General features: G+C 35.8%; 1 protein-coding gene across 2 annotated transcripts in view; it reads right to left on the reverse strand.

Moving 5' to 3' along the window:
• CRPPA (CDP-L-ribitol pyrophosphorylase A) overlaps window positions 1–15123 on the reverse strand; it is a 125719-nt gene that overhangs the window by 36260 nt on the left and 74336 nt on the right. For both annotated transcript variants that reach the window (XM_055709517.1, XM_055709516.1), the window contains one exon: window positions 13920–14048. In XM_055709517.1, the coding sequence (XP_055565492.1) occupies window positions 13920–14048 (129 nt within the window). The remainder of the gene's footprint in view (window positions 1–13919; window positions 14049–15123) is intronic.

Here is a 15123-nt window from a genome sequence, read left to right on the forward strand (position 1 = left end):
AGGAAGCAAAACGGCAGTTACATTCCTGTCTAAAGCAAGCATCCCGAGCATTTTATGGACAGTTTTAAAAATCCAAGATATAAATGCAAACTTCAAAACCAATTCATTAGCCTCAGTGCTTCTGCCCAGACACAAAGTACTAAGGGCTGATTCTCAGCTACTGCCACTACTTTTAGAAACAGAATTCAGGATTTTTCATCTCTGCTCTGGGTAACTGCATCACGTTTTGCCCCGTTATTGTGTAATTTACATAGCAAGGACCTAAACCTCCAAAAGTTATGTCACTATGTAACATACACATCTAGTAGAAAAGGAAGGGAAAAATGTTTCCATTAAAACATTTTATCTACAAAACAAGGAAAAGGTGCACATAACCAGAAGCCAGCACAAGAAATGGAATTTCACCCTGACCCAGACAAGGTGGTCCTTGAAAGAGCTAAGTTACCTTTTACAGAAGGAACTAACACCCCCTCTTCCTCCAACAGCAGAATCAGAACAGGGAGGAAGGTTACTCTTGACTTCAGAGGAAAAGGCACGTGCTGTCCCTTTGACAACAGCAATTTTGGTTCATAAACTCCATGAGCTCATAATGACAGTTATGCCACAATTCCCCAGACTAACCTCTGTGCCTTGAACATGGCAAGCACAGAGCACGCTTTGAGGACAAAAGTCAAAAGCTGAACTGTGGGACTGGTATCTGCTCTAGTCAAAGGAAAGCTCTGAAGCCATTTTATCTTATTTTGGATAATGAAAGATCTTACAGGACAGCGAGAAGCTTCTAAAATTGCACCGCTCAGAGAGTGAGCAGACATAAAAGTTTGTGTGTAGTCAGCCTTAAAAAGCATACTTCATTTTACTGCAGTCGTTTAAATAGAGATCATGCATTACCTCTGTCTCTCAGATGTTTTGCTAAAACCTTTGCCTACAAAATTCAACACCTGGTCTGATAAATTTAAGCACAGAAAAATGGAATAAAATACACTCATGAGAGATACTCGAGCATGTATCTGCATAAGCATGGAAAAACTGAGTCAGGGAAAAAGTTGAAGGCAGAGGCTCTGCCAAAAATGATCATTCATGCTGCTGCCAGTACCACACAGGTTGAAACAAACTCAAATGTAAACAATCCCATTTTTTAAAGGATTCTGCTTGGTGGAAACTTTAGAGATTAAAACAGTTATAAATCAAGCAGATTTATTTAAGCACATTGTGAAGTAATAGGTTCTACCTCTTAAAAGAAAGTATGGCTTTTCTGAGCTGGTGGGAAATTACACTGTAAGGCTTGGAATATAGTTTAAATATTATTTAGGAATATGAATAAAAATTGGTTTAGGAAAACAACAGCTCAAAGAAATTTTTAAAATCAAAAATAATTAATTCAGACTGTGAATAATGATGACAGTTTCCACCTTTTTTTAATCCAAGCATACAATAGAAAATACTTCACAACATAATTCAGATGAAAATCACTGCCCGTGGAGTTTCCCTGTGATCTACGTGTCTTTCTCTGAATGCCAGTATTTTTTTTTATAAAATATAAATATACCTCATTCTACCTATTAAACTGAAATTCATGCATTCCCATGTCTTAAGAGAGTTTTCACAGCAGAATTTAATCTAACTTCAAATGTTGTGCATCTCATGGTCTTGAGATATGAGCATGTCTTCATACCTAGATGTTCCAAAACATATTTAGATGAAAGCCAGCAGAAATATTTAGAGACTTAACATTAGGGAGATGAAGTTGCCACAAGATTTGCTCCCGTTATCTTTAAGCATTAAAAAGTAAATAGCTCTCAGCAACCAGAAGCAAGCAGCAGAATGCATTCAGAGATTGTTCTGCCCTTATCCTTGGTGAAGAGAAACAACATGTATTTATTGGCTGTAAGCAAATTTGTTTGTTTGTCTCCTGCTTGGTAGTTGGTTGGATTAGATGCTGCTTGTAGCAAGACCTGTGAGCTGCTTGGTGCAGATATGGGTAAGCAAGGCTGAAGGAGCAAGGGCATATTTGCACCTTTGAACGCAGTAACTGGATAACACGAGGCAAACGGTTACAGGAAAAACTATGGCTGACAAGGGCGCGAGAGCATGCCTGGAGCCGTTCGCAGACATCTGGGGAGCTTGCATGAGAATGTTCTCTCCTCATTTCTCTATAAGACAGAGATATACCGGAGATGAAAACAATACATAGCAAAAAGATACAACACTGAAGCTGAAAGATAGTCGGTATGCATGAAATACATTGTGCTAGAAATCTCAGAAGGGAAAATTCAGCTACAACATGAGGTTGCGGCTGAAGAAAGAAGAAAAAAGCCTGTCCAGACAAGACAGAATTTGCAAACATCTGCTGAATAACAAATCCAGGACGATGGGCCACAACAGGAGCAAGAAGATCCACAGAAGCACAGGACAATAAAAACAAAGCAGAAAAAGATGAAAGATAGCAGAAGAGAAACAGAACTGAAGGATTGGTTTCCTTTTCCAGTAAACTGAAAAGAAACAGGCCAAAATGTAAGAAATATTGCAAGAAGAAGCAGGTAGTGCAGCTAGACCTACAAGCAAAGTCCAGATCCTGGCTTCTGAGAGATCCAGGATCAAAATCCAAGAAAGAGGAGGGCAAAATTGCAGACTGAGGGAGAAAACAGAACAAATTGCAGATGAGGGGGTGGGGAAGAGACAGAAGCGAAATTGAACCAATACAAGAAGGAACAATGTTTTGTATTATATTTTGAATTTAGGATACCAATCCATCACAGAATGGATCAAAGCCAAGGAAAAGAGCCTGGATTACATATACTGAATACAAAATGACACAGGGACAGAAAGGAAAACTATGTATCAAAAAAATAAGGGAACTTGTTGAAAAGAAGGTAAACAAGCAGCTAAGAGAATTCAGTCCTCACAGGAAGTACAGAAACTCCTAAGGGTGACCATACAGAAAGCACAAAGCCAATGGATGCTGCCTGGGGAGTCTGGGGGGAAGGCTCAAGGTGGGGCAGAAGGTACACCTAAATCGCAGGATAAGGGAGATTGCAAGAACAAGAAGGCATCCTTCAAAAATACGGCGGCATTCCTAGATAGAAAAAACGTATTCATAATTTTGGTACAATAAATATAAAAACACAGTAAGACAAACAAACAAAAAAAAGATTTTGAGGAACAACTAGCAAAAAGCATCAAAACAAATAAATCTTTCCTCATGCGGAGCAGAAGCAGGAAGTCTGCCAGAGAGACTGTAGGGCCAACTGATGATCGATCGGGGAAGACTCAGCTATTGCAGGGGAACTAAATTAATTCTTTGAATTGGTGTGGGGAAATTCACATGCTGGATCCCCTCCTTACCTGTAAAATCCCAGTTACTGTAGAAGAAGTATGGAAAAAATTAGAGAGGAATGTAACAAATCCTCAGGACTATATGGCATTCACCCAACAGTTCTGAAGCCCAGTTCCTAATGGTGGTGTGCAATCCCTAGTTTAAAAATTGCTTTAGTAGGCACACCTGGGTAGTTAGTAACTGCCAATTTAAAACAAGAAAAATCTGGAAAGTTCCAGAGAACTACAGAACAGAGAGCTGAAGCCGGTAGCAGGCAATTTAACAAAAAAATGAAATATTACACAGTAATAGCAGACAGCAAGTTAAAGATGACAGTAGTCAACATGACTTTCTTCTGAAGCTTCACTTGGCAATTTTACTGTATTTTTTTCAAAGGAGTGGGTGACAGTTGATGGAATTTACTAGGATTTCCAAGACTTTCAACAAGTCTTTTTCAATAAAATTCCTTGCCAAAGGTTTTTAAGAAAACTAAGGTGTCATAAGACAGAAGTCCTGACATGGATAAATACTTGCTCAAAAGACAGAGCGGAGAGGGTAGGAGTAAAGGGTCAGTTCTCAGAACAGAACCTGCGTAGTTCAGGTGGGATCTGTTACAGCTATGATGTACGTTGTTTAACACATTCATAAACAAACCGGACAAATAGGTAAGCAATAACAGGAGTTTGCTTATGATACAAAGTTCATTAGGATAGGGCTGACTGAAATGAAATGCAGAAAGAGCATTATAAACTGAGTAACTAGGCAATAAAATGATAAATGAATGTAAAATAATGCAGGTGTATTTCACATTTTAAATGATGGGATCTCAGCAGACCATTATTACTCTGAAGCAAGACCTTGTGATTAGGACACTATTTCATGAAAAACCATCTCTCTTTCTTTGTTTTCAAGTCTACACAGCTGTTTGTGAGGGGGGACAGTGGATGCTAAAAGTTCACATGGACCTCAAAGGACTAGACAAGAGCATGGAACAGAAACCTGTTAGGGCTAACACTTCCATAGAAAACAGCTCTGGCTCAGGAAATACTGAAGATAATAACTGAATACAGGGAGAGAATCAGGGGTGTCATATATGCTTTCCCTGATCTGATTCTCCCCATGGCATTTCCTTACAGCTGCTGTTGGACACAACTGCCTAGATAAACTTAAGATCTGATCTGTTATGGCCATCATTGATGTTAATCCATTGTAGCCTATTAAAGCCCACCCCAACAAAGAAACCCAAACCTGGGATCTATCAGGACAGGTGCTTGCAGATGAGATGGGTAAGTGACATAGTTCTACAAATCTCAAAAACGTTTAAGTGCACGAAGGAGCTACTAGGATAGGATATCACACAAAAGGAGGATGGAAGAGCTTGAATTCCTTGCTCCAGAAAAATAATTCTGAGGATATGAATGCACTGTGAATGCAGAAAGAGATAAAACACAACTGGTTTTCCACTAAGAATGAGGGATGCAGAAAAATCTAATAATTCTGGAAGAGCACTTGACTGGTTAATGAAAAGAATGCAAGACTAGCAAGCAGGGGACTCAAGTCAGTGTCAGACACACTCTTCCAGTTCTCTGTTTTCTTAATGCTATAGCTGTAGCAATTTTTATCTGCGTTTTTGGATGTAACAAAGGTTATATGTGTTGTTAGTTGTATTAAAAGAAGCACTCTAAACTAGTTGCAGAAATAATAACATGTCAAAAGGAAAGCTGTTACTTAATCTATGTAAGGATGCATCATCTTTTATTCAAAGAAAACTCCCTTTGCAATCAAGAAACAGCTCAAAAAAAAACACGTGACTGGATTAATTCACATTTCTTAAAACCCAGAATCAAAAAGCAAAGCAGGCTCATTTGAAGACAACAGAAAATACATGGTGGGAAAGATCTAGAGTAGCAGGTTTATCATTTCCTATTGTTTCTATCAGTTCTGCCGAGAAAACTTTATTTTAAATAAACTACAAAAATAATTAATTTTCTTATATTTTCAATCCAAAATGTCTGTTATGTTTTATTGCTAATATTCCCCACATAATTTTTAAAAGTTCATGGGACCTGAAGGCTGTACACAGGCTGGGGAGTAAAAGGCATTTTTCATTCTTGACATTATAGGGCTTTTGCCGTACAGTGTAATATCACATTATTTTTATATACTTCAGCATTGGGTATGTTCCATAACTGATGACTTTCATGTGAACAATCTGATATAAGCAACAAATAAGATTTGGGGCTTAGTATCTCAGCTCTGTACAAAAACCTCAAGCACTGCTTCCAACCCTTGTAAAGAAATTCCCCAAAGTCAGCCTGGGGCTAGATTACTTGATTCCCGCTTGTAAATAGCAGAGGAGGTTTAAAATGGAAACTAATATTCCCAATATAGATCTGACGGCCACTGCCTCTGTTGCACAAATTTTAGGAGCTACTATACCTTGAGGACTGCAGCAAAAGCCACGGAATGGTTTCAGTTACTAACAATGTACACCTTAATGAGGAATCTCTTCTTGTGTTTAAATGTCTGAAGAACTTTACATATCCCTGGTCAAATACAGTAATGAAAATGTGCTACAAACTGAGGAAGTTATATGGTTGGGGGCATGGTAAAAAAAAAAAGCGCATAACTGATCTCTGTATCATTAGATACAAATAAATTAATGGAGCAGAAATTACTGATCTTTGCCTGTAGAAACCCTAAATTCTACAGAAATGTTACATATCTTCGCCATATGATTAAATACAAAACCTACAAGGCAACAGAGAACACATCTTCCAGAGAAGATGACTCTACAGTAAAATACTGACCAATATTTGTATTAGCAGCCAAGCTAGCATTGACTCTATAAACTCTTATTTTCAGAGTTGTTTAATACTTCAGCTATAAAACTAAACTTTGCATTGCAACTGGAAAAAGTTATCTGAAAAATTTCAGCCATATTTTTTACTAAAAAAATGCATCCAAAATACAAAAGATTATCAGGAAACTAATGCAACAGCAAGCTGGTAACACTTTCAAAATGCTTCTTAAACACACATAACAATTCTAGTAAGCTTTTTATTGTTTTATGTATTCAGAACTAAGCTGGGAAAACCAGATGTACTCTCTACTATAGATGAGTATTTTGGTCACCTGCTAAATGATGCCTAGGGGGTACAGCATGGATGCAAAGTGAGAAGACTAATTTTTGATGCCCAGCTTAGAGAGTAAAAGAGTACAAAGCATCGCTTTAAGTTGAGAATTGCAGCACTAAAATTGGAATTGCAACTGTCCATAAACAGATACAATGGTCTTCACCAGCTTCTTGTAGGCAAGCAATCAATGGAAAAAAGAAGTTAAAAGTGGTTTGTTTGCAAACAAAATTTTGTGTCAAAATCCTTTCATCTTAAATGTTTATATGTTTCCACCAAGAGATAGCAGGTCAACATCAAAGCTTTCATAAGACAGACAAAAAGTCAGAATAACTCATCCTAACAGATTTGAAGATGAAACTCAGATTTGCTGTTCCTAGTATTTGTTTTTGCAGATGGTTCCAATTCAATGTTTATTTCTTATCACATTAAAGTATCTAGCATAATTAATATGTACACACTTTTCTAAGTTGCTATATTGTATATTACATATTTTCCTTTCCTCTAGAGAGCTTGGCATTTCACCTTTAATCTACTTGTTCCCCAAAACTCCCCTCCTTACTATTCAGCTATTTTAAAGGAATATATTTTATACAATTAAAATGTTCACTAAGAACTAACTGGCAACATTTATTGACTAACATTGCCAGAATGGCTGAACTGGGCTATAAAAGCAAGGAAGATTAAAAACTGTTTTACAAAGACATGACTTCTAAGGTAAGTCTACTTGCCTTAATCATTTTAGCTGACAAGGTGATGGGAGAACTCCGATTTATCCAATTTTAAGTTTAATAGCTGAAATAAGTCTGAAAAGGTCATGTGTAAAAGGCATAAAACATTAATGTCATCATTTTCTGTGCAGCTTGTTAAACTCCTACAAGCTCTAATAGCAGAGACAAATTGAGCAATTTTCTGACCTTTTTCTGATAAAAACCTATACAGTTAATGAAAACCCAAAAGGTTACGGATTATTTTTCTAAAAAGCTTATCTTCCTCAGACTGGGAATTTGGTACTACGCTGTGAAGGTAGTTTTTGGAAATACTTCATCTGAGTGCCTTTAGTAAAGCTGCACAGTTGCAATGAATCCACTACTTTATTACCTGTACTGGCTAGGAGATGACGAAACTTGAGGGAAAACAAGGAAATGCAAGGGAGAGTGAAAACAGAGAGAAAAAGACACAGGGAGAAAATGGGCAAGCCAATGCAAGACCACATAAGCATGCATTCCAGGTAGAAATACCAAAACCTTAAAAAGAAAAAAGAGTAACAATCACAATTTGTGGATCAATACGATCCAGTATCAGGCTTCAAGATACCTACTAAAATCAGCAGCAGCACAGGCAAAGAGCTGTGCTCCCCACAACGCTATGCACCAGAGCACTTCAAGGCAAAAATGAGATTTCCTTGTTCTGTGTTAAAAGATTTAACAATCAAATGTTTACACCCTTTCCTGACTTAAAGCCGAAAGTTTAACCAACATTTTATTAACCAACAGGTAATGACCTTTTTTTATTTCTTGACATGCTCTGAATGATACAAACAGATGCAGAAGGCTGGTTTGATCAAACAGTTTTCAGTTCAAAATGAAAAGGCACCAAGCTGGTTTATTATTTTTGGATATATTACATAGCAGAAAAAAATATTCACACATAGTAGTATTTCTTTGGAACTACTCAGCTTTCTTTCAAACGTTAAATTTAGAATTGATTTTTTGTAGTTAAGTAATATAAGTATTTCAGTGACAGAAATCTTAAGAGAAGTCTCCAAAATTTGTGAGAATAACTTGTAACAATTAGAGAAATACGTTGCAGTAACAGGCAGTTGTTACAAACAGTATCACTAAATCTATATTTAAAAACTGCTATTTTTAAAAGTTCCTGTAAATGTGCTTTCACATGAGCAAGTGTGACAGACAAAAAAGTCTGATGATAAAATCAACCAGATGGACCAATGTTTTTGATCATACACATTTTGAACAAACCCTGTTAAGATTTCCACATATTCACACAGTAAAATGTATGAATAAATGATGAGCTGTTGGAGACTTCAAAATCAAAGCCAAAATTATCAAGGTGGGCAAGAAATTTATCTCTAATGTGTGTAAAAATACTGATGGAGCACAATGATTTTTTTCTCCATGAAAATATAGTCTTTTTCACCAAAGCAAACAAATCTGCTTTAAATAATCACCCAATTGCAAAATTCAAAGATGAAGGTAAGCTAAATACTGAAGATCTGAAAACTGATGTATGCAAAACACCACCTATAGACATTTGATACTGTAAATTCCACTACCATCTTCTGGGGGCATTAAAAGGTGATATGGCCCTTTCAGAATATTGTCCTTTATAAGCGATCTTACTATTTTTGTTTCAGCCATTTCTCAAGGGAAAAGGATAGTTTTATGTTCAATTTCTTATCAAGTGAACCGAGCCTCCGGTTCTGCCTTTATTCACTGAACTTTCCATTAAGAGTTACTTGTAGTTTTATTTTAAAGTCAGTGTTTGTAAACCTTTTTCATGAAGTTAGTTCTACCTACTGAAAAATATGCAGTCATGACTGATCACAGACAGTAATAATTAAAGATAAAGTAGTGTCCAGCCTCCATAAATACCAATCTCTGGGTTTTTTGGTGAATGACCTACTAGGTCTTTGCATTAACAAACTTAGAGATGCTGATTTCTATGAAGTTACTCGCATAGAAAGTTTTAAACTAGATTCAGTTTCCCACTCTGTCCCACACTGTGCAAGCAAGATCACTCTGGCTCATCACTCATTTGCCTAATTTTCCATGATGAAAGAGTGAGCAGTCCACAGGATCATGCTACTTAAAAGTTCAGTTTCTGGCTCTTGAAAATACTAAACAGTAATTACTTGGCCCTAAGGACTTCTGTGAGTAGATTTCCAGGTTCATTGTAACCCATTATGTCATTGCAGCTGAAATAAAAAAAGTGTCATCTTGAGAAGAAAGAGGTCTCCCAGCAGCAACCCAATCATTCTAGTCAGATTGCAGTCATCTGACCAATTCTACACTGATTATTAAATGAATTAAGAAGCATGCAGGGGTCATGTAGGGCACGGTTCATTTGTCTGCAACAAGTTATCCGACTTCTAGTTGGTGATTTTACTTCATTCGCTCTTCAGGCTCATTATATCTCACTACTGATTGCCAAACCACCTTCAGCTTTGCCACTTGGATGATCCCCTTTGGGATTGCGATCTCTGTTTTTAGAACCACTGCCTTAACGTCTGCATGTAATACTATTTTTAAGGCATCTTTGACAAAAAGGAAACTATAAATGTTTACCTTTTCGGTTTACCAAGTCAGACAGAAAACATATTTAGCACTGCAAATATTTCCTGAGTCATCAAGCACACTGTAGATGGGCCTCTTGCCCTCAAAAAGTCTTAAAGACTACAATAAAGGTCCAGGATGCTTGCATAAGAAATCACCCACAGTTTCGTTTCCATTTAGTTTTAGGGAGCTTCACAACAATTATTCTATTGTGTCATTTGTCTCTTTTTAGTGTATGGACTGCAACTTTTCTGGCTGTCAGTGAACAGTTCCTTTATCTTAATTAAATGGTGGTTTCAGAGGCAAAAGTATTCGGGGCCACCTTACCCCAGGCAAGCCTCAGCACATATTTGCTGTTCTGACCCAACATTCTGTCAGTGTCTCTCTGAAGTAGGAATATTTAAAATTAATGTAATTCTTTACCAAAGATGTATTAGTATTATTTTCATATTTTAAAGCTTTCTGTGGCTTCCTATGTCCACCCATGCATGCTTTATTTTGGATAATTGGAAAATGATAATTTTTATTGCCTGTGAAAATTAACAAAAGTTATTATTGAAACCTCTAGACCAAGATCTTATTACTGAGTCCTTTACAAGCTTCTGAATTTGCACTCCCATATTAGAAAATGCTGCTTGTATTTTTCTTTATATGTGTTGACTATTTTTTGTAGTTCAGTCATAAGACATTATTATTTTAAAAGGGAGAACAGCAGTAAATAGAGAAAATAGTTGATTTTTTAAAAAAAACATTACTGTCATATTTAGGTATAAAACCATTAACTATCTAGGGTACGTTTAAAGATAATAATGCATGTGTTTGTGAGATCAAGACCCAAGTTCAGTATTATTCCATTGTTCAGAACACAGATCAATAACTGCCACATGTAGCTGAAGTTCCCTCCCAAATCTTGTGGACTGAATGACATAAACCAATGCTTTTAAGATTAACATATTTCCAGCTCTACGTGGATGCAATGTCTTGACATTACCTTTTGTATTCTTTGGTTTCTTAGCAATTCTTAACACCCCTTTTAAGTAACTGTTTATTTAAGAATAACTTGGGTTCTTTTTATAGCTTTTCCTCCTCATATTCAGAATTGATTCTTTTGCATTACACCCTACTAGACTAACTACTCTTTTTAAAAAAAAAATCTTATTCTGATATATAATCATACCATACCAGTCATTACTATTTTCAAGGTAAAGTACTCATTAAATCAAAACAGTTGGAATTTAACTAACATTGTCATCAGCACATGATGGTTATATCTTCCATAAAAACTGGATTCTTCTCCTTATTTTCAGTTCTCTTTGTTTATCAGCTATTTCCTTCAAGTTCTCTGAAAAACATTCAAAAGCTAACTCCACAAGTTCAGACTCTGGAATTTACTGAATACGCTTTCCCCCTCTGTGTTCTGAATATGTAAAATATTTCTAACATTGAGGAACTGTTTTAGAAAAGAACTGTCTTTAAAAATATTTTCATCAGTGAAATTTAAATCAACAATAAACTCAGGATGCAAACTAGAGCTGTTATGAAGCAGATCCAATCTTCGTATCAATATCAGTAATTTGGTATTCCATGCGTGACATTTATCAGAGAAGAACTATTTGTGTACAAGCTATGAACATGCACTCATTTTGAGCAAACGGAAGGTACAAAGCAGGTCATTTATAAAGCACATTTTCCTTTAATTTTCCTGATTTGCTTCTTTGAGTATCAAATATTCACAGAAGCACTTGATATCTTTTTCTAAATACCAAATAAACACTGCATTTAAGAAATGAAAATGAAGACTTAAACTTTTTCTTGGGGCTTCATGTCTTCTCCAATACTGTCAAAAATGTACTCCTAGATTCAAAAAGCATTCCACTTCATTTCCAAAACATAAAAATCAATTTTGATCTCAAAAAATATTTATCTCAACAAATTTACTTTTCTAATGCAGAATCTTAGAAAGTGCACCCATATTCTTTTATATTAAGATATCATCACACCTATTTAGTCACACAACCCTTCTAAACTAAAATAATTTCACCTCAGTTTTACCACGGTCATATGCCTCAATAAATTCATTGTCCCTTATATTTTATTCCTGTTTTTGAATTAGTAAAAGTGTGTATATCAACCGTGCATGTCTGGTAGTGGTGATATAAACCTGCCAGCTAGAGGGAAGCTCTGTGAAGTAATCTGTCATCACTTTTCCTGAAATAAACCATAGCTTTCAGGGACTTCTGAAAAGCAAATACAGACAGAAGTTACTGCAACAACAGGCTGAGTATCCTGCATTACAGCAGCAGGTGCATTTTGTGTTTCCACTTCCTCTGGACCCCCCATCATGCCTGTATAATATTCACCTTTCTATCTTCAAGCATGGAATTCACCTATGGATTCACCTATTAGCTAATGGGTCATACTAAAAAGTAAAAAAACTTGGTAACTCTCAAATCATGCTTTGGAATTTCAAACAAAAAAAACCCAACTGTTTTAGAGACTTCTTTTCACTTAACAAATTGATTTTGTTGACAGTGCCCCACTCTCACTCTCCTGCAGACCAGCAATAAAGTTTGGGTTATGTCATTTCTACTTTCATATGACAAGTTTTTCCATATGTCTTTCACCTAGAAACAATTATGTCCTTTGTAGATCTGCAGCCAAAAGAAAATTTGATACATGTACCCCATATACACACATGATCTGCATAACCTGTCTTTGTAAGCAGGACATGTTTTAAAGCCATTTTAGAGCAAGATAGCTAGAGGTAGTTTACTTACTTTGCAAAGTGTTTTAATCTATATAATATTTTTTCCACACTAATAAATGACAACTCTGTTTGCAGTGATCTTATATAATTGTTTTAGCTTTTCATTTTCGAAAAATGGAGGCAGCATTCTTTTTCAGTTCTCTTACAGATGTCAGTTATTAATAAAATATTTTGGTGCCACGGTCATAAAAATCCACTTGAAGTTTGTAAGTTTTTCCTTTGTTCCAGTCAGCTTTGCTAACTTGTTATCCACATACGTATATTTGATCATTTTGGAAATAAAATCTTATCTACACCCTATGCAGTTTAAAAGGAAAGAAACAGCAGTTTACATTAAAGCAATATTTGCAATGTTACTTTTTGCCATGATAAGGTGTCTGTATGTTCCAACAGTTTTCAAATGATTTTTACCAAAGGAAGCCAGAATTCACCTTGGAAAAAATGAGCTTTGATATTACCAGAAAGGAGACTGGAAATAGTTGTACACCCTACTTGTATGTTGGACAAACAAGAGACAAATGAATGTCATATAATAGTATTATTCATGTTCTGTTGGCATCAGAAGTCTGTAAAAGCATAAACTGATAGGTATTGATACTCAGCTCTTAATAAAGCCATACAATTTGGGAGGGGAAATCAGGACTTCAGTATACCAGAAGAAGACAGAGAACTATAGCCATGTTTAATCAATTATATATAAACCCAAACCCCTAACCCAACCTAAAAAAATCAGTTGAGATTACTTTTGTTCTTTATGAAAATTCCCATTGAATATCTAACTTACTTCTTCCTTTAACTGTTGACTACGTTAAGAAGCTGCAAAGACTATAATTTGTACTGGAGGCAAGGCAGCCTGCTTTTCTGGTTGGCAGAACACGATTCCTAGCCAAAATGGTTTATTTTAAAAAGCTTTTGTGAGTACAAAGGATGCTGGAGTACTAACCCTTTTTGCCTCCAGCTGAGGCAATTTGCTGCTACTGCAGACATGGACACTGTTTCAACACCTATATACCATGCCCTTCCTGTCACCTGAATACCAAACACTGTTTTGATGAGGAATGTAAAATTCTGCAAAACCTGAGCAAAAGTACTTCTACTATTTTTTACTTTTTTAATGCTGCAAAAAGCAAGCCGCAAAGCAGGAAAGCAAAAAGAAAGAGGCCCTGACATTTTCACATGCTTCTATAAAATGTTTACAATTTATTCCTCTCTAATCAAAATGCTTACATTTTTGCCTATAACCACAGAGCCTTCTGAATTTTGAACAAGAACAGGCAAGAATCTTCTTTAAAAAAATCTTTTTCATGTCATATTTATTCCCCTTTGATTTTGTTTTAAATGAAGATTCTATCATTAATCATATAAATCACAAAAGAAGATAATTTGCACATAGAAAAAGAATTACATACCTTATCTTGGATAAGGAGACCATAAACCAAAATATTTTTCTTTTTCATTTCCCTTGCAATTTTCTTGATCCTAGTTAGTTCTTCCATCCCAATGCTGAAAGAAATATTTTCTGAAATATCCAAGTGCACCTGCAAAGGAACAAATAAGGAAAAAAAATAATCCACTTTTTCCACAGCATGCTATTTTAGACCACCAGTTTTGAGGTTTTAGTATCTCATTTTTATGTGTTAAGCATACATACAAATACAGGCTAACAAAGATTTTTCTTAGCTTCTATTACTATTGAATTGCACTACTTAAATATTTAGTGACGTGAAAGTTATTCTTTTCAAAGCACAGTGAAACCAATACACCAAAACTCACCAGAGCACATTGTTCTAACTGTACAGTAAAACTAATTAATTAAAATCAGAAAAACAACAACATTATTTTCTAAGCTGTAATCTAATATTCACAGATTTATTTATTTATTTACTATTGGGATACTAGAGAAAGGCAGGTGGTTTACTTAAGCATCTTACAAGTTATCAAAACGGAAATGCATTCTTTAAAGATTTACTTTGAATTCACTACCTTTTCAGTATAGCAAATTAGTTGCCTAAACTGGATTAATTTCAAGATAACACTTCAAGTTTAAAAAGAAGAAACTACTTCAAAAGAAGGTAGAGATATGACTGTCCTGACCTCTTGGGCAGGGAAAGGCTGGAAAAGCAGAGATGCTGCACAAAGATGGTGGGTCTCATCCTTAGGACCCGAAACTGATCTCCAGGGAGGTGTCAACTAGCTCAACCCTTTCCCAAGGCTTATGTGTTCCACAGTTTAATCAATTTACCAAGTTTCTCTCAAATGCAGAAATCAAAATTAAGGATGCTGATCTGTACATATGAAGGATCAGCATCTATCAATAGCAGAAATGCCCCTCCCTTAAAAGAAAGAAAATATTTTTCTGGTTGAATCATTCCATCGACATAAAACTTATCTGTAAGTACTACAGAGAGGTGGGAGTATAGAGGTAGCCCCAGAGATCTGTGCCTGGGAAAATTATTTCAAATTCCCTTTGTACTTTACGTTCAATTTACCCTGACCAATAACAGGTTGTTACTTATTTTCCCTTGCAACACTTTTTAAAAAGCTCTTTACTGTCTAAGTGCATACTCACCAGGAGCAAAGCTATTGTCTGCTATTACACAGGCAGAGATTAAT

Source organism: Falco cherrug, chromosome 4 (assembly GCF_023634085.1).
Source record: "Falco cherrug isolate bFalChe1 chromosome 4, bFalChe1.pri, whole genome shotgun sequence".
Classification (NCBI taxonomy): Eukaryota; Metazoa; Chordata; class Aves; order Falconiformes; family Falconidae; genus Falco; species Falco cherrug.